A 23233-nucleotide genomic window follows, 5' to 3' on the forward strand; every position below is an offset into this window, starting at 1 on the left:
CAGAATTTGTATTTTTTTGAGGTCACTGTCTTTTCAATGAGATTTCATTGGGACACCAGATTTCTAAGGGACTTGTTTGCAGTTCCTACCGCTTCCACTGGATGTCACCAGTCTTTGGAAATTGGTTGAGGTTATTCCTTTGTGTAATGAAGAAGTACAGCCATCGTAAATGAGGGTCACTTGAAGTAAATTGTTTGAGAGAGGCACAATACCAGAAAAGTTGCGTCAGTTTGTTTTCTTTTTGTATTGAACACAGATCATCCCGTCTTCAAATTGATCGATTATTAACGTTTAAAAATACCTAACGTTCGAAATGTTTTTGTAAAGTTTCCATGTAACTTTTGATATATTTTGTAGTGACGTTGCGCAAGTTGGAAGCTGTGTTTTTCTGGATGAAACGCGCCAAATAAATTGACATTTTGGATATATATCGACGGAATTAATCGAACAAAAGGACCATTTGTGATGTTTATGGGACATATTGGAGTGCCAACAAAAGAATTTCGTCAAAGGCATGAATTATATTTTTTATTTCTGCGTTTTGTGTCGTGCCTGCAGTGTTGAAATATGCTACTCTCTTTGTTTACTGTTGTGCTATCATCAGATAATAGCATCTTATGCTTTCGCCGAAAAGCCTTTTTCAAATCTGACATGTTGGCTGGATTCATAACGAGTGTAGCTTTAATTAGTACCATACATGTGTGATTTAATGAAAGCTTGATTTTTATATCATTTTATTTGAATATGGCGCTCTGTATTTTCCCTGGCTATTGGCCAGGTGGGACGATTGCGTCCCACCTAGCCCAGAGAGGTTAAACAATGTGAAGAGGGGTTTGTTCTTCGCCCACTCCATTTTATGGATAAAGAATCTGCTATGAAAGATAAACAAAGGAACAATGAAAGTTAAATCAGGGTCCATATCATTTGGATCAAAATAAAACAGAACATCAGAGTCTCTCAGATGAACATTAATAGTAGTTTATTTTCAAATAAAACCGTCTAATTCACTCCAAAATCTTCTGACATAAGAACAGTCCCAAAATAAATGGTCAAGAGTCTCTGGGTCACAACCACAAAATACACATTTGTTATCAATAGCTATTTTAAATCTGTGTATAATAAAGGTCTTTACAGGGTAGATTCTATCAATGAGTTGGTATGATCACCTTATTAGATAGTTTAAGTCGGAAGTTTACATACACCTTAGCCAAATACATTTAATCCTAGTAGAAATTCCCTGTCTTAGGTCAGTATGGATCACCACTTTATTTTAAGAATGTGAAATGTCAGAATAATAGTAGAGAGAATGATTTATTTCATCACATTCCCAGTGGGTCAGAAGTTTACATACACTCAATTAGTATTTGATAGCATTGCCTTTACACTGTTTAAATTGGGTCAAATGTCTAGGGTAGCCCTCCACAAGCTTCCCACAATAAGTTGGGTGAATGTTGGCCCATTCTTCCTGACTGAGCTGGTGAAACTGAGACAGGTTTGTAGGCCTCCTTGCTCGCACACGCTTTTTCAGTTCTGCCCAGACATTTTCTATAGGACTGAGGTCGGGGCTTTGTGATGGTCACTCCAATACATTGACTTTGTTGTCCTTAAGCCATTTTGCCACAACTTTGGAAGTATGCTTGGGGTCATTGTCCATTTGGAAGACCTAGCTTTAACTTCCTGACTGTTGTCTTGAGATGTTGCTTCAATATATCCACATAATTTTCAATTCATGATGCCATCTATTTTGTGAAGTTCACCAGTCCATCCTGCAGCAAAGCACCCCCACAACATGATGCTGCCACCCCCGTGCTTCACATCTGGGATGGTGTGCTTCGGCTTGAAAGCCTCCCCCTTTTTCTCCAAACATAAAGATGGTCATTATAGCCAAACAGTTCTATTTTTGTTTCATCAGACCAGAGGACATTTCTCCAAAAAGTACGATCTTTGTCCCCATGTGCAGTTGCAAACCGTAGTCTGGCTTCTTTATGGCAGTTTTGGAGCAGTGGCTTCTTCCTTGCTGAGCGGCCTTTCAGGTTATGTCAATATAGGAGTCGTTTTACTGTGGATATAGATACTTTTGTACCCGTTTCCTCCAGCATCTTCACAAGGTCCTTTGCTGTTGTTCTGGATTTGCACTTTTCGCACCAAAGTACATTCATCTCTAGGAGACAGAAAGCATCGCCTTCCTGAGTGGTATGACGGCTGCGTGGTCCCATGGTATTTATACTTGCGTACTATTGCTTGTACAGATGAACGTGGTACCTTCAGGCATTTGGAAATTGCTCCCAAGGATGAACCAGACTTGTGAAGGTCTACAATTATGATTCTGAAGTCTTGGCTGATTTCTTTTGATTTCCCATGATGTCAAGCAAAGAGGCACTGAGTTTGAAGGTGGGCCTTGAAATGCATCCACAGGTACACCTCCAATTGACTCAAATTATGTCAATTAGCCTATCAGAAGCTTCTAAAGCCATGACATCATTTTCTGGAATTTTCCAAGCTGTTTAAAGGCACAGTCAATTTATTGTATGTAAACTTCTGACCCACTGGAATTGTGATACAGCGAATTATAAGTGAAATAATCTGCCTGTAAACAATTGTTGGAAAAATGACTCGTGTCATACACAAAGTAGATGTCCTAACCGACTTGACAAAACTATAGTTTGTTAACAAGAAATTTGTGGAGTGGTTGAAAAACGAGTTTTAATGACTCCAATCTAAGTGTATGTAAACTTCCGACTTCAACTGTATATTATATTTGCCAGACAACAACGAGACTTTGCTCCAGTTCACTTGTCCTAGGGCTGCATTTCAGGACATTTTAGCAGAGGGAACAGTAACATCTTGACATAGATTTCTTATATACATGTTAATACATTTATAGTTTAAAATGTCAATTTCTTCTAGCTGTATTGAGGCAACAAAACCCTCAACAGGGTTGAGGGACTGTTGTATTCTCCTAAAATAAGAATAGTACCTACTGTCTGGCTACATGACAAGCAAGTGGTGTCTTTTCTCTTAAAGGAGACATTTTTATAAAATAAAGCAATAGGCTACTCATATGAAAATGGTATTTATCAGTAGGCCTAACATGGTCCCAAATGAAAGGGAAACAGATTGTCACCTGTAGCACCAAAGACCATTGGAATCAGCCAACACCAGCTCAGGCATACACTCCTATTGAATATGAATTCACCTGTATTGTGAGTAGACCTACGCCATCTTAATTTACCCAGTTTATCAAGAGACTAACCATTCAAATAAATTATTACCACCTTTATGTTGTTGGGTAGTTACATTGATAAAGTCAAATTGACTGTATGGTTGTATAATTGATTTGTTATTGCACACATGGTTGTCTCTGGGAGCATTTCTCATCAAAATGCTCCAACGTAATTAGATTTATTATCGGCCTAAAATAATCAGCCATCGGCGTCCTTGACCCCCAAAAAATGGTATCGGCTCTTAAAAACCCATATCTGTCGTTCTCTGCTGTTGACCCTAATTATCTTCCATATGTAAAGTCAAATGATCTCCCACAAGTCACCCATATTTATGAGTAAAGGCAATCCCCTTCACCTGTAGTTTCTGAACAACATGTTACGATCTGATGCCAAAAACCAACTCCTCATCATCATCATCCTCCTCATCGCGTGATTAATTGACTGCCGATTATGACTGTAACTTTAAGGAGCCGCGGCGCGACTCTGCCAACCTAACAGAAGCAGACATCTGCCAAAGTGATTCAACTAAAGACTGTCCCCTTCCTCCCCTCTTCAACACACAGACAAGGACAACCAAAAGGAGCCAGTCAGGGGACACGTCCTCTCAGTGAATGAGTCGTGTTGCTAGCCCTCTGAGGGAGACCTGGCATGTATGGAGTCGTAGCATACTGTGCGTCTGGTACAATTTGTGGACCAGGTCTGAACGTGTTCAACAAGAAAAAGGTGAGGTGGTGTGTGGAGGGAGGAGTCAGACACAGCAGCACTCATTAAAATGGAGTGTAAACTGAGTGCTAATGGGGAGGCAGGTAGCTAAGCTGCTGCCATCTCCACACACACACACACACAGTCTAATTAGGGAACAGGTCTGCCTGCAGCCAACACAGAGGCAGGAGGGGAGATGGAGAGAGACATACAGAGATACACATTCTCCAAGAGGAAAGACCACGGGGAATGATCAAATCAATTAACATCCAGCTCCAAAAAGGGAAGCAGCTCTGGCTGTGGCCCGATGCCTCGGAGCGCTGCTGGCTACGTGTTATTCTCCAACCTCTGTCTGTCTGGGGCTGGCAGCTGTCAGGTGGGCTGAGGGTGTGTGGTCGTGCCGGGCCTTGCTCACCATGTGTCTCATGTTGGGGAAACAATGGGCGACTCAGAGGCCACAGCCAAACCCATATGATGGAGGGTTCTTTAAGACTGTTGGTCTTCGTCATCTTTCTAAAAACCTCATCCACACACACACACACACACACACACACACACACACACACACACACACACACACACACACACACACACACACACACACACACACACACACACACACACACACACACACACACACACACACACACACACACACACACACACACACACACACACACACACACACCTCCCATCTGCCACCAGTGACATGTGTATGTGGCCCTCTTCATTTGTACATCATTATCAGCCATTGACTTCACAGGAGTTATGCAAATTGAGTGGCTGGACCCAGGAGGATTCTACTTCTGCCAGACAGACAGAGATGACGTGTGAGTGAGAGAGAGGCTCTTCTACAGGGACAGGAGAACACACACATATCTGGCACTGTGTAGCAGCTCTTCCAATCCATCTTCATCACATGAGAAATGTTTGACAAGTACTTCAACATGGATCCTTATAGAAAGCACAACATCGTCAATGTCGTTTCCACAGCGGTAAGCTCTCTCACACACACACACACACACACACACACACACACACACACACACACACACACACACACACACACACACACACACACAGCTGTGATCTGTTCTGTGAGTATGATGAGTATGGGCCTGGGCTCTCTCCTCTGAGTCACTTCCAGTTCCACGTCATCCCCGTTTACCGCCACAACGCAGACTAAAACACTGCTAACCAGAGATAGGATGAACAGGTCAATTACATCAAGCTCTGCTGCTATACTGTCTACATATAGACAGGACTGAATGGCAGATTGGGTTATGTGACTAATAGAGCCTCCTGATCGAGGCTCTTATCAGTTTAGAGAGGAGCAACACTATCAGAGGCTATGATGTCCATGCTAACTGGACGCCTGGGAATAACACAGGACCCCGTTGCTACTTCATACTGATATGTCCTTCCTGTGGGGAGTTAGGGGATACAAGTAAACATCTCACAAGTAAACATCATGTCGTCCCTGATTGAGGGGACAAGACAATTTACTCTGCTCTCTGCTGTGCTGTCCCAGCGGGGGGCCTCCTTGCGCAGCAGCACCACAGAGACACGGTCTCCCTCGACGAGCTGCGCGACACGGCCCCGGCACTAACAACTACCGCGGCGCTGCTAACAAATGCAGCGCGTCGTTGAAAGGAGGCCCCTAATCAGAGTTGCAATTTGTTCATTAGTGGATTACAAACGAGGCCTCCGTGCTGATATGAGAGGCCGTGATTAGCACACGCTAATTGGCTGATTTCCTTATACTCCAGTTGAAGCGGCTCACAGGAGATGCCAGCCCCCTCCCTCCCTCCGTGGTTCGCTCCATGCTTGTTTGCGACAAATTAAGGCCAACTCAAACAATCTCTCCACAATTACAGTGGGGGGGGGGGGGGGGGGGGGCTCTTGAGCTCTCTGGTTTGATACCCCTCCACTTCCTCTCCACCTCCCTACCTACCCACCCCCCTGCCGATGCCCCAATCAAAGCGCTCGGCTACACAGCCACACAGGAAAAGGCAGGGCTTTGAAAAGCACGTAGAGGAAGAGGGAAGCAGAGGACCATATGCCAGCCGGCAGACTGCACTTCATTAACCATCCTCAGCCTCTTCTCCCTCTCACCATCTCTCCCCTCATTCTTTTTGGACAAGGAGAGAGAGATGGGGGCAGTGGGGGGGACAGAGGGATGGGGGCAGTGGGGGGGGCAGTGGGGAGAGTGAAAGAAAGTGAGAGTGAAATCCCGTCCCGCTCCTTATACTAATGATCTCATTTCAATACTCAGGAGAACCCCCAACTCTAATTGATGTCAAGTGTGTGCTTTCGCTGTTAATCAAGGAGAAGGCATCAAACGAAGAGAGCCTGGCTGTGTCTGGGCTTCACGCTCTGATCACAGGCAGCCCTCGTTCTCCGGGAAATCAGCAATACGGCGCTGCCGGACCCTAATTATCCCCGTAGCAGCCGGCTGGCCAGGCGAGGGCCAGATCTGATCATACCTGCTTAATTGGAATAGCTCGGCCGCTTCCAATGCTGTCCGCTCGGCCCTCCAGTCCTTTCTTGTCCCTGTCTGGCTCGCTGGCCTTCCGAGACTGTGGAGAAGGAGATAGGAGAACAAGTAGGGGTTATAGAGGCCCTGAGTTAGGCCCTCTAAAGTGTCTGAACGAGGAGCCTGAACAAGGGTCTGTTACAGCCCTCTTCTAGTCTTCACATAACAGGCCTCGTCTAATGGCTGCGAGAGGTGACTGGGGTTATTATTGTGTCTATGAGTCAACTTGACCCAGTTGTTGACCTCTCTCTAAGTTGCTAAGGAACTGGGAAGTGGACATGATGCATGTGTCTGTACATTCTAGAAGGTGGTCACATACAACCTTCCCTGTGGCCTGTATATTCTCACTGTAAGCCATTTACCATTTAAAAGTCCTTTAGATCATTTTGTATGTATTTAACATCCATTGTTTGAACATCTAATAATACATAGTCAACAGTAAAGAAGTAGATGTCCTGTGTGTGTGTGTGTATGTGTGTGTGTGTGTGTGTGTGTGTGTGTGTGTATGTGCGTGTGTGTGTGTGTGTGTGTGTGTGTGTGTGTGCGTGTGTGTGTGTGCGCGTGTGCGTGTGTGTGTGTGTGTGTGTGTGTGTATCTGGGCTCACAGTGAAGAAGTAGATGTCCTATGTGTGTGTGTGTGTGTGTGTGTGTGTGTGTGTGTGTGTGTGTGTGTGTGTGTATCTGGGCTCACAGTGAAGAGGTTGGAGCGGCGTTTGGACTGCTTGCGGACGGGTGTGGGGGTGTTGGTGGTCTGGGGGACGTCGATGCGTAGCTCCTTCTGACTGGTGCTGGGGGTGGAGGGGACTGACGAGGAGTAGTCACTCAGGCTGCCGCCATTACTGGTCTGCTACAGAGACACACACACACTTCTATGTACTGTGTTGGTAACACTAACTTAGTTCAGACAGAATGAGTGTATGTATGGATGAGAGTAAACAGAGAGAGACAGAACAATATAAAAAAGTGTGTGATAGTGAGAAAGAGAGAAAGTTGAACATACAGCTGGAACAGCATCCCCCCTCATAACAACAGACACTACACTAGTATACAGCTGGTACAGTATCCCTTCTTCATAATAACAGACACTACACTAGTATACAGCTGGTACAGTATATCCTCTTCATAATAACAGACACTACACTAGTATACAGCTGGTACAGTATAACCTCTTCATAATAACAGACACTACACTAGTATACAGCTGGTACAGTATAACCTCTTCATAATAACAGACACTACACTAGTATACAGCTGGTACAGTATAACCTCTTCATAATAACACTAGTATACAGCTGGTACAGTATATCTTCTTCATAATAACAGACACTACACTAGTATACAGCTGGTACAGTATAACCTCTTCATAATAACAGACACTACACTAGTATACAGCTGGTACAGTATAACCTCTTCATAATAACACTAGTATACAGCTGGTACAGTATATCTTCTTCATAATAACAGACACTACACTAGTATACAGCTGGTACAGTATAACCTCTTCATAATAACAGACACTACACTAGTATACAGCTGGTACAGTATATCCTCTTCATAATAACAGACACTACACTAGTATACAGCTGGTACAGTATATCCTCTTCATAATAACAGACACTACACTAGTATACAGCTGGTACAGTATAACCTCTTCATAATAACAGACACTACACTAGTATACAGCTGGTACAGTATATCCTCTTCATAATAACAGACACTACACTAGTATACAGCTGGTACAGTATATCCTCTTCATAATAACAGACACTACACTAGTATACAGCTGGTACAGTATAACCTCTTCATAATAACAGACACTACACTAGTATACAGCTGGTACAGTATAACCTCTTCATAATAACAGACACTACACTAGTATACAGCTGGTACAGTTTAACCTCTTCATAATAACAGACACGACACTAGTATACAGCTGGTACAGTTTAACCTCTTCATAATAACAGACACTACACTAGTATACAGCTGGTACAGTATCCCCTCTTCATATTAAACAGACACTACACTAGTATACAGCTGGTACAGTATAACCTCTTCATAATAACAGACACTACACTAGTATACAGCTGGTACAGTATAACCTCTTCATAATAACAGACACTACACTAGTATACAGCTGGTACAGTATCCCCTCTTCATAATAACAGACACTACACTAGTATACAGCTGGTACAGTATAACCTCTTCATAATAACAGACACTACACTAGTATACAGCTGGTACAGTTTAACCTCTTCATAATAACAGACACTACACTAGTATACAGCTGGTACAGTATAACCTCTTCATAATAACAGACACTACACTAGTATACAGCTGGTACAGTATATCCTCTTCATAATAACAGACACTACACTAGTATACAGCTGGTACAGTATATCCTCTTCATAATAACAGACACTACACTAGTATACAGCTGGTACAGTATAACCTCTTCATAATAACAGACACTACACTAGTATACAGCTGGTACAGTATATCCTCTTCATAATAACAGACACTACACTAGTATACAGCTGGTACAGTATATCCTCTTCATAATAACAGACACTACACTAGTATACAGCTGGTACAGTATAACCTCTTCATAATAACAGACACTACACTAGTATACAGCTGGTACAGTATAACCTCTTCATAATAACAGACACTACACTAGTATACAGCTGGTACAGTTTAACCTCTTCATAATAACAGACACGACACTAGTATACAGCTGGTACAGTTTAACCTCTTCATAATAACAGACACTACACTAGTATACAGCTGGTACAGTATCCCCTCTTCATATTAAACAGACACTACACTAGTATACAGCTGGTACAGTATAACCTCTTCATAATAACAGACACTACACTAGTATACAGCTGGTACAGTATAACCTCTTCATAATAACAGACACTACACTAGTATACAGCTGGTACAGTATCCCCTCTTCATAATAACAGACACTACACTAGTATACAGCTGGTACAGTATAACCTCTTCATAATAACAGACACTACACTAGTATACAGCTGGTACAGTTTAACCTCTTCATAATAACAGACACTACACTAGTATACAGCTGGTACAGTATAACCTCTTCATAATAACACTAGTATACAGCTGGTACAGTATATCTTCTTCATAATAACAGACACTACACTAGTATACAGCTGGTACAGTATAACCTCTTCATAATAACAGACACTACACTAGTATACAGCTGGTACAGTATATCCTCTTCATAATAACAGACACTACACTAGTATACAGCTGGTACAGTATATCCTCTTCATAATAACAGACACTACACTAGTATACAGCTGGTACAGTATAACCTCTTCATAATAACAGACACTACACTAGTATACAGCTGGTACAGTATATCCTCTTCATAATAACAGACACTACACTAGTATACAGCTGGTACAGTATATCCTCTTCATAATAACAGACACTACACTAGTATACAGCTGGTACAGTATAACCTCTTCATAATAACAGACACTACACTAGTATACAGCTGGTACAGTATAACCTCTTCATAATAACAGACACTACACTAGTATACAGCTGGTACAGTTTAACCTCTTCATAATAACAGACACGACACTAGTATACAGCTGGTACAGTTTAACCTCTTCATAATAACAGACACTACACTAGTATACAGCTGGTACAGTATCCCCTCTTCATATTAAACAGACACTACACTAGTATACAGCTGGTACAGTATAACCTCTTCATAATAACAGACACTACACTAGTATACAGCTGGTACAGTATAACCTCTTCATAATAACAGACACTACACTAGTATACAGCTGGTACAGTATCCCCTCTTCATAATAACAGACACTACACTAGTATACAGCTGGTACAGTATAACCTCTTCATAATAACAGACACTACACTAGTATACAGCTGGTACAGTTTAACCTCTTCATAATAACAGACACTACACTAGTATACAGCTGGTACAGTATAACCTCTTCATAATAACAGACACTACACTAGTATACAGCTGGTACAGTATAACCTCTTCATAATGTCAGACACTAGATCTGTGTCACTCATAACCTCCATCATTCCTCCTAGATTCCTTAACACTCTACTGTACAACAAGAGCCCCAGCTTGGGAGAGGATTATGGGTAGCATTGAAGACACACTGAGGGCCATTCCGCAGTAGGAGAGAACTGTTACTTAGTGAAAACAACCCTGATTCTCAGGGGATGAGCTGGGCTATGGAGACAAGCTGAATGATGCTGGTTTAATGACAAATCCATGGGGGACTGAGCGCCGTGGATCGAAGACACGACAGGGTGGGAAACGGTGTGTGTGTGTGTGTGGATCTAAGACACGACAGGGTGGTAAAGGGTGTGTGTGTGTGGATCTAAGACACGACAGGGTGGTAAAGGGTGTGTGTGTGTGTGGATCTAAGACACGACAGGGTGGTAAAGGGTGTGTGTGTGTGTGGATCTAAGACACAACAGGGTGGTAAAGGGTGTGTGTGTGTGTGTGTGTGTGTGTGTGTGTGTGTATCGAAGACAGGACAGGGTGGTAAAGGGTGTGTGTGTGTGTGTGTGTGTGTGTGTGTGTGTGTGTGTGTGTGTGTGTGTGTGTGTGTGTGTGTGTGTATCGAAGACAGGACAGGGTGGACAGGGTGGTAAAGGGTGGTAGAGGGAGGAAGAACACATATGGACAAGGGAATGTAGTCAAGGACCTCAATGTGGCCATTTTGTTTGTGTGTCAGTAAATGGTGTCTGTCGGTAAATGTATTTATGTGTGTGTGTACCTACCTGGCTGATGTGTACTGCTGCAGCCACCTGTGCAGAACACACAGAGGAGTGGCTAGGGGAGTTAGGGAGGGACTTGCACGGACCAATGGACAGCTGCTGCTTCTTCCTGGTCGCCACGATCTTCTGGGCCACTGCAACAACACAACACAGTCATCATTCAGAGGGTCTATTCTCCCAACGGAGACACATAGCGGGCTAGACAACCTAATAGAAGAAAGAAATGGAGAGAAGAGGGAGAGCTAGACCAACTAATCGAAGGAAGAGATGGAGATGAGAATGAGAGTGAGAAATGGAGAGAGGAGAGAGCCTGAGAACACTAGCTGATGGTTCAGACCAGAACAGTCCATTACTTCTCATAATGCTGACGCAGGCAGCTCCAGCAGCCCTGTCTGTGAATCTCCTATCTATCTGGTCCACAGCAGAGCCCCCGTCCGCCTTCCACAAACACCCCTTACCTGCTAACAGCTCCAGTGATTATTTCACAATTATTATACAGGAGAGGAGAGAGAGAGCGGGCTATCAGTGTTATTGAAAAGGGCAATGCCAATCAATGGGTGCTCAGCTGCCTCCTATCGATCCCCAGGCCCAGCGCTCTGGCCCAATCAGGGAGGGATATTCAAACGTTCCGTCATCTCCGTGGTGATTGAGGCCATTGATCCGGCCCACTGGAGGGTAGGGGGAGGGGCCTCGTAGGAGTTCAGCTGTTCAAATATACATCTCTCAGATGGAAGGGAATGCTCCTTTTACAAACTAACAACTAGAAAATGCAACTTCATAGACTTCTATTCTCAAAGTTTAACTTTTTTCTTGAGTGAGTTGAACTTTCTGGAAATGGGTACAAAGCTGTATGGCAGTACTAGGAAAGATCCCTCACAAATGACAAACATGTCTGTGAATATATCCTCCTTCCAAGGACTTATATTTGTTAAGAATCAAGAGACGGAGCAAGTTATCAGAGATGATCACATTGTCCATCTAGTTTGGGCAGGACAGGGTTAACAACACATCCTTCAGTCTCAGATTCCATTATCCACAGCCCCAATAAACAGGGCTGGGTTTCATTTGGTGTGAGATGAAACCATTGTTTTAATTGGGCCCATTAATGGCCTCTGTTTTAATGAGGAGCCAGTCATAAACATTTACCTTCAGGTGAGAGGGCCGTGCCAAGGGCAGGAGGAGACCTGCTCCCTCTGTGGTTAAACACCACAGTAAAACTAGACCTGCTCTCTCTGTGGTTAAACACTACAGTAAAACTAGACCTGCTCTCTCTGTGGTTAAACACCACAGTAAAACTAGACCTGCTCTCTCTGTGGTTAAACACCACAGTAAAACTAGACCTGCTCTCTCTGTGGTTAAACACTACAGTAAAACTAGACCTGCTCTCTCTGTGGCTCTAAACACCACAGTAAAACTAGACCTGCTCTCTCTGTGGTTAAACACTACAGTAAAACTAGACCTGCTCTCTCTGTGGTTAAACACCACAGTAAAACTAGACCTGCTCTCTCTGTGGTTAAACACCACAGTAAAACTAGACCTGCTCTCTCTGTGGTTAAACACTACAGTAAAACTAGACCTGCTCTCTCTGTGGCTCTAAACACCACAGTAAAACTAGACCTGCTCTCTCTGTGGCTCTAAACACTACAGTAAAACTAGACCTGCTCTCTCTGTGGCTAAACACTACAGTAAAACTAGACCTGCTCTCTCTGTGGTTTACACTACAGTAAAACTAGACCTGCTCTCTCTGTGGTTAAACACCACAGTAAAACTAGACCTGCTCTCTCTGTGGTTAAACACTACAGTAAAACTAGACCTGCTCTCTCTGTGGCTAAACACTACAGTAAAACTAGACCTGCTCTCTCTGTGGTTTACACTACAGTAAAACTAGACCCGCTCTCTCTGTGGTTAAACACCACAGTAAAACTAGACCTGCTCTCTCTGTGGTTAAACACCACAGTAAAACTAGACCTGCTCTCTCTGTGGTTAAACACTACAGTAAAACTAGACCTGCTCTCTAAACACCACAGTAAAACTAGACCTGCTCTCTCTGTGGTTAAACACCACAGTAAAACTAGACCTGCTCTCTCTGTGGTTAAACACCACAGTAAAACTAGACCTGCTCTCTCTGTGGTTAAACACTACAGTAAAACTAGACCTGCTCTCTCTGTGGTTAAACACCACAGTAAAACTAGACCTGCTCTCTCTGTGGTTAAACACTACAGTAAAACTAGACCTGCTCTCTCTGTGGTTAAACACTACAGTAAAACTAGAAAACTCAGTCCCCAGTTCAATCCCGTGAACCTGGTAGTCAAACACTGGTAAAATGCAGAGCCAATTGTTCAATCAAAACCGATAACCGGAGATCCCGGCATATGCTAAAATCTTCTTTCCATGCAGTAAAGATGGTTTGAATCCATATCACAATACTGAAACACAATGAATTCCCCTACAACCCTGAACACAACCTCTGAAATAACTCTGTCTTTACAAGACCTCCGTGGATAACAGCCAGCCACTGGACAACAGTGAAGTAGACTAGACGGAGCTGATCTGTAGAAGATATATGTGATACAGGTCCACACACACAGCCAGGCATGAGCTGTATATTACTTTAAGTGTTAAGAACAGTTATGATAAGGCTGGGTTAAATATTTAAACTGCACGGCTAATACCATTTAACTTTAACCATCAATCTTACTTCTCCTCTGAGAGGCTGCCATTTATTCTAATGGAAACGTCTCCCCTCTGATCAGATTTATGGCAGACTGGAGAAGAGGAGAGCCCAGAGCTAACTGCTACAGACCAGACAGACTGGGGGAGAGGAGAGCCCAGAGCTAACTGGAGGAGAGGAGGGCCCAGAGCTAACTGCTACAGACCAGGCAGACTGGAGGAGAGGACAGACCAGAGCTAACTGGAGAAGAGGAGGGCCCAGAGCTAACTGGAGGAGAGGAGGGCCCAGAGCTAACTGCTACAGACCAGGCAGACTGGAGGAGAGGAGGGCCCAGAGCTAACTGGAGGAGAGGAGGGCCCAGAGCTAACTGGAGGAGAGGACGGCCCAGCGCTAACTGGAGGAGAGGACGGCCCAGCGCTAACTGCTACAGACCAGACAGACTGGGGGAGAGGAGAGCCCAGAGCTAACTGGAGGAGAGGAGGGCCCAGAGCTAACTGCTACAGACCAGGCAGACTGGAGGAGAGGACAGCCCAGCGCTAACTGGAGGAGAGGAGGGCCCAGAGCTAACTGGAGGAGAGGACAGCCCAGAGCTAACTGGAGGAGAGGAGGGCCCAGAGCTAACTGGAGGAGAGGAGGGCCCAGAGCTAACTGGAGGAGAGGAGGGCCCAGAGCTAACTGGAGGAGAGGAGTGCCCAGAGCTAACTGGAGGAGAGGACAGCCCAGAGCTAACTGGAGGAGAGGAGGGCCCAGAGCTAACTGGAGGAGAGGAGGGCCCAGAACTAACTGGAGGAGAGGAGGGCCCAGAGCTAACTGGAGGAGAGGAGGGCCCAGAGCTAACTGGAGGAGAGGACAGCCCAGAGCTAACTGGAGGAGAGGACAGCCCAGAGCTAACTGGAGGAGAGGAGGGCCCAGAGCTAACTGCTACAGACCAGACAGACTGGAGGAGAAGACAGCCCAGAGCTAACTGGAGAAGAGGAGGGCCCAGAGCTAACTGCTACAGACCAGGCAGACTGGAGGAGAGGACAGCCCAGAGCTAACTGGAGGAGAGGAGGGCCCAGAGCTAACTGCTACAGACCAGGCAGACTGGAGGAGAGGACAGCCCAGAGCTAACTGCTACAGACCAGGCAGACTGGGGGAGAGGAGAGCCCAGAGCTAACTGGAGGAGAGGACAGTCCAGAGCTAACTGCTACAGACCAGGCAGACTGGAGGAGAGGACAGCCCAGAGCTAACTGCTACAGACCAGGCAGACTGGAGGAGAGGACAGCCCAGAGCTAACTGCTACAGACCAGGCAGACTGGAGGAGAGGACAGCCCAGAGCTAACTGCTACAGACCAGGCAGACTGGAGGAGAGGAGGGCCCAGAGCTAACTGCTACAGACCAGGCAGACTGGAGGAGAGGACAGCCCAGAGCTAACTGCTACAGACCAGGCAGACTGGAGGAGAGGAGGGCCCAGAGCTAACTGCTACAGACCAGGCAGACTGGAGGAGAGGACGGCCCAGAGCTAACTGCTACAGACCAGGCAGACTGGAGGAGAGGAGGGCCCAGAGCTAACTGCTACAGACCAGGCAGACTGGAGGAGAGGACAGCCCAGAGCTAACTGCTACAGACCAGGCAGACTGGAGGAGAGGAGGGCCCAGAGCTAACTGCTACAGACCAGACAGACTGGGGGAGAGGAGAGCCCAGAGCTAACTGCTACAGACCAGGCAGACTGGGGGAGAGGACAGCCCAGAGCTAACTGCTACAGACCAGACAGACTGGAGGAGAGGACAGCCCAGAGCTAACTGCTACAGACCAGGCAGACTGGAGGAGAGGACAGCCCAGAGCTAACTGCTACAGACCAGGCAGACTGGAGGAGAGGACAGCCCAGAGCTAACTGCTACAGACCAGACAGACTGGGGGAGAGGACAGCCCAGAGCTAACTGCTACAGACCAGGCAGACTGGAGGAGAGGACAGCCCAGAGCTAACTGCTACAGACCAGACAGACTGGGGGAGAGGACAGCCCAGAGCTAACTACTACAGACCAGACAGACTGGAGGAGAGGACAGCCCAGAGCTAACTGCTACAGACCAGGCAGACTGGAGGAGAGGAGGGCCCAGAGCTAACTGCTACAGACCAGGCAGACTGGGGGAGAGGAGAGCCCAGAGCTAACTGGAGGAGAGGAGGGCCCAGAGCTAACTGCTACAGACCAGGCAGACTGGAGGAGAGGAGAGCCCAGAGCTAACTGGAGGAGAGGAGGGCCCAGAGCTAACTGCTACAGACCAGGCAGACTGGAGGAGAGGACAGCCCAGAGCTAACTGCTACAGACCAGGCAGACTGGGGGAGAGGAGAGCCCAGAGCTAACTGGAGGAGAGGACAGTCCAGAGCTAACTGCTACAGACCAGGCAGACTGGAGGAGAGGACAGCCCAGAGCTAACTGCTACAGACCAGGCAGACTGGAGGAGAGGACAGCCCAGAGCTAACTGCTACAGACCAGGCAGACTGGAGGAGAGGACAGCCCAGAGCTAACTGCTACAGACCAGGCAGACTGGAGGAGAGGAGGGCCCAGAGCTAACTGCTACAGACCAGGCAGACTGGAGGAGAGGACAGCCCAGAGCTAACTGCTACAGACCAGGCAGACTGGAGGAGAGGAGGGCCCAGAGCTAACTGCTACAGACCAGGCAGACTGGAGGAGAGGACGGCCCAGAGCTAACTGCTACAGACCAGGCAGACTGGAGGAGAGGAGGGCCCAGAGCTAACTGCTACAGACCAGGCAGACTGGAGGAGAGGACAGCCCAGAGCTAACTGCTACAGACCAGGCAGACTGGAGGAGAGGAGGGCCCAGAGCTAACTGCTACAGACCAGACAGACTGGGGGAGAGGACAGCCCAGAGCTAACTGCTACAGACCAGGCAGACTGGGGGAGAGGAGAGCCCAGAGCTAACTGCTACAGACCAGACAGACTGGAGGAGAGGACAGCCCAGAGCTAACTGCTACAGACCAGGCAGACTGGAGGAGAGGACAGCCCAGAGCTAACTGCTACAGACCAGGCAGACTGGAGGAGAGGACAGCCCAGAGCTAACTGCTACAGACCAGACAGACTGGGGGAGAGGACAGCCCAGAGCTAACTGCTACAGACCAGGCAGACTGGAGGAGAGGACAGCCCAGAGCTAACTGCTACAGACCAGACAGACTGGGGGAGAGGACAGCCCAGAGCTAACTACTACAGACCAGACAGACTGGAGGAGAGGACAGCCCAGAGCTAACTGCTACAGACCAGGCAGACTGGAGGAGAGGAGGGCCCAGAGCTAACTGCTACAGACCAGGCAGACTGGGGGAGAGGAGAGCCCAGAGCTAACTGGAGGAGAGGAGGGCCCAGAGCTAACTGCTACAGACCAGGCAGACTGGAGGAGAGGAGAGCCCAGAGCTAACTGGAGGAGAGGAGGGCCCAGAGCTAACTGGAGGAGAGGAGGGCCCAGAGCTAACTGGAGGAGAGGAGGGCCCAGAGCTAACTGGAGGAGAGGAGGGCCCAGAGCTAACTGGAGGAGAGGAGGGCCCAGAGCTAACTGGAGGAGAGGACGGCCCAGAGCTAACTGGAGGAGAGGAGGGCCCAGAGCTAACTGGAGGAGAGGACAGCCCAGAGCTAACTGGAGGAGAGGAGGGCCCAGAGCTAACTGGAGGAGAGGACGGCCCAGAGCTAACTGGAGGAGAGGAGAGCCCAGAGCTAACTGGAGGAGAGGAGAGCCCAGAGCTAACTGCTACAGACCAGGCAGACTGGAGGAGAGGACAGCCCAGAGCTAACTGGAGGAGAGGAGGGCCCAGAGCTAACTGGAGGAGAGGACAGCCCAGAGCTAACTGCTACAGACCAGGGAGACTGGAGGAGAGGACAGCCCAGAGCTAACTGGAGGAGAGGAGGGCCCAGAGCTAACTGGAGGAGAGGAGGGCCCAGAGCTAACTGGAGGAGAGGACAGCCCAGAGCTAACTGGAGGAGAGGAGGGCCCAGAGCTAACTGGAGGAGAGGAGGGCCCAGAGCTAACTGGAGGAGAGGAGGGCCCAGAGCTAACTGGAGGAGAGGAGGGCCCAGAGCTAACTGGAGGAGAGGAGGGCCCAGAGCTAACTGCTACAGACCAGACAGACTGGAGGAGAAGAAAGCCCAGAGCCAACTGGAGAAGAGGAGGGCCCAGAGCTAACTGCTACAGACCAGGCAGACTGGAGGAGAGGACAGCCCAGAGCTAACTGGAGGAGAGGAGGGCCCAGAGCTAACTGCTACAGACCAGGCAGACTGGGGGAGAGGACAGCCCAGAGCTAACTGCTACAGACCAGACAGACTGGGGGAGAGGACAGCCCAGAGCTAACTACTACAGACCAGACAGACTGGAGGAGAGGACAGCCCAGAGCTAACTGCTACAGACCAGGCAGACTGGAGGAGAGGAGGGCCCAGAGCTAACTGCTACAGACCAGGCAGACTGGGGGAGAGGAGAGCCCAGAGCTAACTGGAGGAGAGGAGGGCCCAGAGCTAACTGCTACAGACCAGGCAGACTGGAGGAGAGGAGAGCCCAGAGCTAACTGGAGGAGAGGAGGGCCCAGAGCTAACTGGAGGAGAGGAGGGCCCAGAGCTAACTGGAGGAGAGGAGGGCCCAGAGCTAACTGGAGGAGAGGAGGGCCCAGAGCTAACTGGAGGAGAGGAGGGCCCAGAGCTAACTGGAGGAGAGGACGGCCCAGAGCTAACTGGAGGAGAGGAGGGCCCAGAGCTAACTGGAGGAGAGGACAGCCCAGAGCTAACTGGAGGAGAGGAGGGCCCAGAGCTAACTGGAGGAGAGGACGGCCCAGAGCTAACTGGAGGAGAGGAGAGCCCAGAGCTAACTGGAGGAGAGGAGAGCCCAGAGCTAACTGCTACAGACCAGGCAGACTGGAGGAGAGGACAGCCCAGAGCTAACTGGAGGAGAGGAGGGCCCAGAGCTAACTGGAGGAGAGGACAGCCCAGAGCTAACTGCTACAGACCAGGGAGACTGGAGGAGAGGACAGCCCAGAGCTAACTGGAGGAGAGGAGGGCCCAGAGCTAACTGGAGGAGAGGAGGGCCCAGAGCTAACTGGAGGAGAGGACAGCCCAGAGCTAACTGGAGGAGAGGACAGCCCAGAGCTAACTGGAGGAGAGGAGGGCCCAGAGCTAACTGGAGGAGAGGAGGGCCCAGAGCTAACTGGAGGAGAGGAGGGCCCAGAGCTAACTGGAGGAGAGGAGGGCCCAGAGCTAACTGCTACAGACCAGACAGACTGGAGGAGAAGAAAGCCCAGAGCCAACTGGAGAAGAGGAGGGCCCAGAGCTAACTGCTACAGACCAGGCAGACTGGAGGAGAGGACAGCCCAGAGCTAACTGGAGGAGAGGAGGGCCCAGAGCTAACTGCTACAGACCAGGCAGACTGGAGGAGAGGACAGCCCAGAGCTAACTGCTACAGACCAGGCAGACTGGGGGAGAGGACAGCCCAGAGCTAACTGCTACAGACCAGGCAGACTGGGGGAGAGGACAGCCCAGAGCTAACTGGAGGAGAGGAGGGCCCAGAGCTAACTGCTACAGACCAGGCAGACTGGAGGAGAGGACAGCCCAGAGCTAACTGCTACAGACCAGGCAGACTGGGAGAGAGGAGAGCCCAGAGCTAACTGGAGGAGAGGACAGTCCAGAGCTAACTGCTACAGACCAGGCAGACTGGAGGAGAGGACAGCCCAGAGCTAACTGCTACAGACCAGGCAGACTGGAGGAGAGGAGGGCCCAGAGCTAACTGCTACAGACCAGACAGACTGGGGGAGAGGACAGCCCAGAGCTAACTGCTACAGACCAGGCAGACTGGGGGAGAGGACAGCCCAGAGCTAACTGCTACAGACCAGACAGACTGGAGGAGAGGACAGCCCAGAGCTAACTGCTACAGACCAGGCAGACTGGAGGAGAGGACAGCCCAGAGCTAACTGCTACAGACCAGGCAGACTGGGGGAGAGGAGAGCCCAGAGCTAACTGCTACAGACCAGGCAGACTGGGGGAGAGGACAGCCCAGAGCTAACTGCTACAGACCAGACAGACTGGAGGAGAGGACAGCCCAGAGCTAACTGCTACAGACCAGACAGACTGGAGGAGAGGACAGCCCAGAGCTAACTGCTACAGATCAGACAGACTGGGGGAGAGGAGAGCCCAGAGCTAACTGCTACAGACCAGGCAGACTGGAGGAGAGGACAGCCCAGAGCTAACTGCTACAGACCAGGCAGACTGGAGGAGAGGAGGGCCCAGAGCTAACTGCTACAGACCAGACAGACTGGGGGAGAGGACAGCCCAGAGCTAACTGGAGGAGAGGACAGCCCAGAGCTAACTGCTACAGACCAGGCAGACTGGAGGAGAGGACAGCCCAGAGCTAACTGGAGGAGAGGAGGGCCCAGAGCTAACTGGAGGAGAGGAGGGCCCAGAGCTAACTGCTACAGACCAGGCAGACTGGAGGAGAGGACAGTCCAGAGCTAACTGCTACAGACCAGGCAGACTGGAGGAGAGGACAGTCCAGAGCTAACTGCTACAGACCAGACAGACTGGAGGAGAGGACATCCCAAAGCTAACTGGAGGAGAGGAGAGCCCAGAGCTAACTGCTACAGACCAGGCAGACTGGAGGAGAGGACAGCCCAGAGCTAACTGCTACAGACCAGGCAGACTGGAGGAGAGGACAGTCCAGAGCTAACTACTACAGACCAGACAGACTGGAGGAGAGGACAGCCCAGCGCTAACTGGAGGAGAGGAGGGCCCAGAGCTAACTGCTACAGACCAGGCAGACTGGAGGAGAGGACAGCCCAGAGCTAACTGGAGAAGAGGAGGGCCCAGAGCTAACTGCTACAGACCAGGCAGACTGGAGGAGAAGACAGCCCAGAGCTAACTGCTACAGACCAGGCAGACTGGAGGAGAAGACAGCCCAGAGCTAACTGCTACAGACCAGGCAGACTGGAGGAGAGGACAGTCCAGAGCTAACTGCTACAGACCAGGCAGACTGGAGGAGAGGACAGCCCAGAGCTAACTGCTACAGACCAGACAGACTGGAGGAGAGGACAGTCCAGAGCTAACTGCTACAGACCAGGCAGACTGGAGGAGAGGACAGCCCAGAGCTAACTGCTACAGACCAGGTAACTTAATGCATTTTAACACCAGTCAGCCTTCCAGGCATCATATGGAAGTATGTTTATATAATCTACACCAGGGGTTCACCATTTTGATCAAACAATTTTAATGACACCACCGTGTAAAAAAAAGCCAAGGTTTACTTATTCAATTGGGGCTATGACAGTCTATTACAAACCAGTCTGACAGTAGCTGTGACAATAGCTGTGACAGTAGATGTAATGCCTGGTCTTGCCCACTCTCTTCTAATAAGGCTTGTGGGTATCGTAGAGGGTAACAGGAGACACATCCGTGTTCCTGAGAGTCAGATCTTTCAGTGATGGGGTCATAACATTTTGTAGCTGAAACCTTTCGAAAGGATGGAGCCACTTTTGTAGGGAGAAAACAGAAACCGCTCTGTTTATTACAACCGTATCTAGTGGTTGCCGGCGGTTACTGATGTAACCCCGTTTCTATGAACCAAGCAAAATTTGTAAAATGTATTTCAGAGTTTCTCTTGCGACCCCATTTTCAAAATCAGGCGACCCCCTCATGGGGTTCAGACCCCTAGTTTGAGAAACACTGGTCTACACTGTTATTGTCATTCGTTTTTTGTTTTTTTATTAAATTAAAATTGTATTTGTCATAATAAAATAACAATAGCGAGGTTATATACAGGGGGTACTGGTACCGAGTCAAAGTGCGGAGGTACAGGTTAGTCGAGGTAATATGTATATGTCGGGGTAAAGTGACTATGTATAGATAATAAAACAGTGAGTAGCAGCAGCGTAAAAAACGGGGTCAATGTAAATAGGCATTTGAATAACTGTTTAGCAGTCTAATGGCTTGGGGGTAGCAGCTGTTTAGCAGTCTAATGGCTTGGGGGTAGCAGCTGTTTAGCAGTCTAATGGCTTGGGGGTAGCAGCTGTTCAGCAGTCTAATGGCTTGGGGGTAGCAGCTGTTCAGCAGTCTAATGGCTTGGGGGTAGCAGCTGTTCAGCAGTCTAATGGCTTGGGGGTAGCAGCTGTTCAGCAGTCTAATGGCTTGGGGGTAGCAGCTGTTTAGCAGTCTAATGGCTTGGGGGTAGCAGCTGTTTAGGAGCCTTTTAGGCCTAGACTTGGTGCTCCGGTACAGGTCAAAGAGTTTGTTTACCAATTGTGCATTATGATTGTGTGTGAAATACACCGGGGGTGGGGTACATAGTCAACAGGCTGAGGAGGGGGGAGAGAGCCAACAGGCTGAGGAGGGGGGAGAGAGCCAACAGGCTGAGGAGGGGGGAGAGAGCCAACAGGCTGAGGAGGGGGGAGAGAGCCAACAGGCTGAGGAGGGGGGAGAGAGCCAACAGGCTGAGGAGGGGGGAGAGAGCTAACAGGCTGAGGAGGGGGGAGAGAGCTAACAGGCTGAGGGGGGAGAGAGCTAACAGGCTGAGGAGGGGGGAGAGAGCTAACAGGCTGAGGGGGGAGAGAGCTAACAGGCTGAGGGGGGAGAGAGCCAACAGGCTGAGGAGGGGGGAGAGAGCTAACAGGCTGAGGGGGGAGAGAGCTAACAGGCTGAGGGGGGAGAGAGCTAACAGGCTGAGGAGGGAGAGAGCCAACAGGCTGAGGAGGTGAGACAGCTAACAGTCTGAGGAGGTGAGACAGCTAACCTTTTCCCTCCAACACCCAACTGGACAGAGTGTGAAAAAAGAGAGAGGGACAGACACACAGAGAGCGAGAGAGAGATAGAGAGGAAGAGGGGGAGAAAGTGGTGGTGAGGGTGCGGTCAGGGTGGTTAGTGAAGGCCTGCTATAAATATTAACTAATGAGTCAGAAGGCGCTAACGTGTCAGATAATGAGGCGCTAGCTGTGGCCTGCCGTGTGTGTGTGTGTGTGTGTGTGTGTGTGTGTGTGTGTGTGTGTGTGTGTGTGTGTGTGTGTGTGTGTGTGTGTGTGTGTGTGTGTGTGTGTGTGTGTGGCGCCTGCCAGGGATCCACTGGGGAAAAGGTCACTTTTGTACCTCACTTATAACCCAGTAATTAGACCATCCTCCATTAGACCTGCCCTCTTACTCACTATCTTTTCTCTCGTTGTCTCTGCCAGGGGCCCCACATCGCATGGACAGACGAGGCCCACGTCAACCAAAATAAGGGCCCCACATTGACATACAGACACAGAGGCCCCACAAGAGCTACGTACGGTCACACATGGATAGTGTTGTGTACTGCT

At 48.8% G+C, this 23233-nt stretch overlaps 1 protein-coding gene across 7 annotated transcripts in view; it reads right to left on the reverse strand.

Moving 5' to 3' along the window:
* agap1 (ArfGAP with GTPase domain, ankyrin repeat and PH domain 1) overlaps positions 1 to 23233 on the reverse strand; it is a 260949-nt gene that overhangs the window by 82663 nt on the left and 155053 nt on the right. For 5 of the 7 annotated variants that reach the window (XM_055911602.1, XM_055911601.1, XM_055911600.1 and 2 more), the window contains 3 exons: positions 11266 to 11396; positions 7154 to 7309; positions 6413 to 6505 (listed from right to left, as the gene is read on the reverse strand). In XM_055911602.1, the coding sequence (XP_055767577.1) occupies positions 6413 to 6505; positions 7154 to 7309; positions 11266 to 11396 (380 nt within the window). The remainder of the gene's footprint in view (positions 1 to 6412; positions 6506 to 7153; positions 7310 to 11265; positions 11397 to 23233) is intronic. The other 2 variants (XM_055911603.1, XM_055911598.1) reach the window with 1 other exon arrangement.

The sequence above is a fragment of the Salvelinus fontinalis genome, unplaced genomic scaffold (assembly GCF_029448725.1).
Source record: "Salvelinus fontinalis isolate EN_2023a unplaced genomic scaffold, ASM2944872v1 scaffold_0074, whole genome shotgun sequence".
NCBI lineage: Eukaryota > Metazoa > Chordata > Actinopteri > Salmoniformes > Salmonidae > Salvelinus > Salvelinus fontinalis.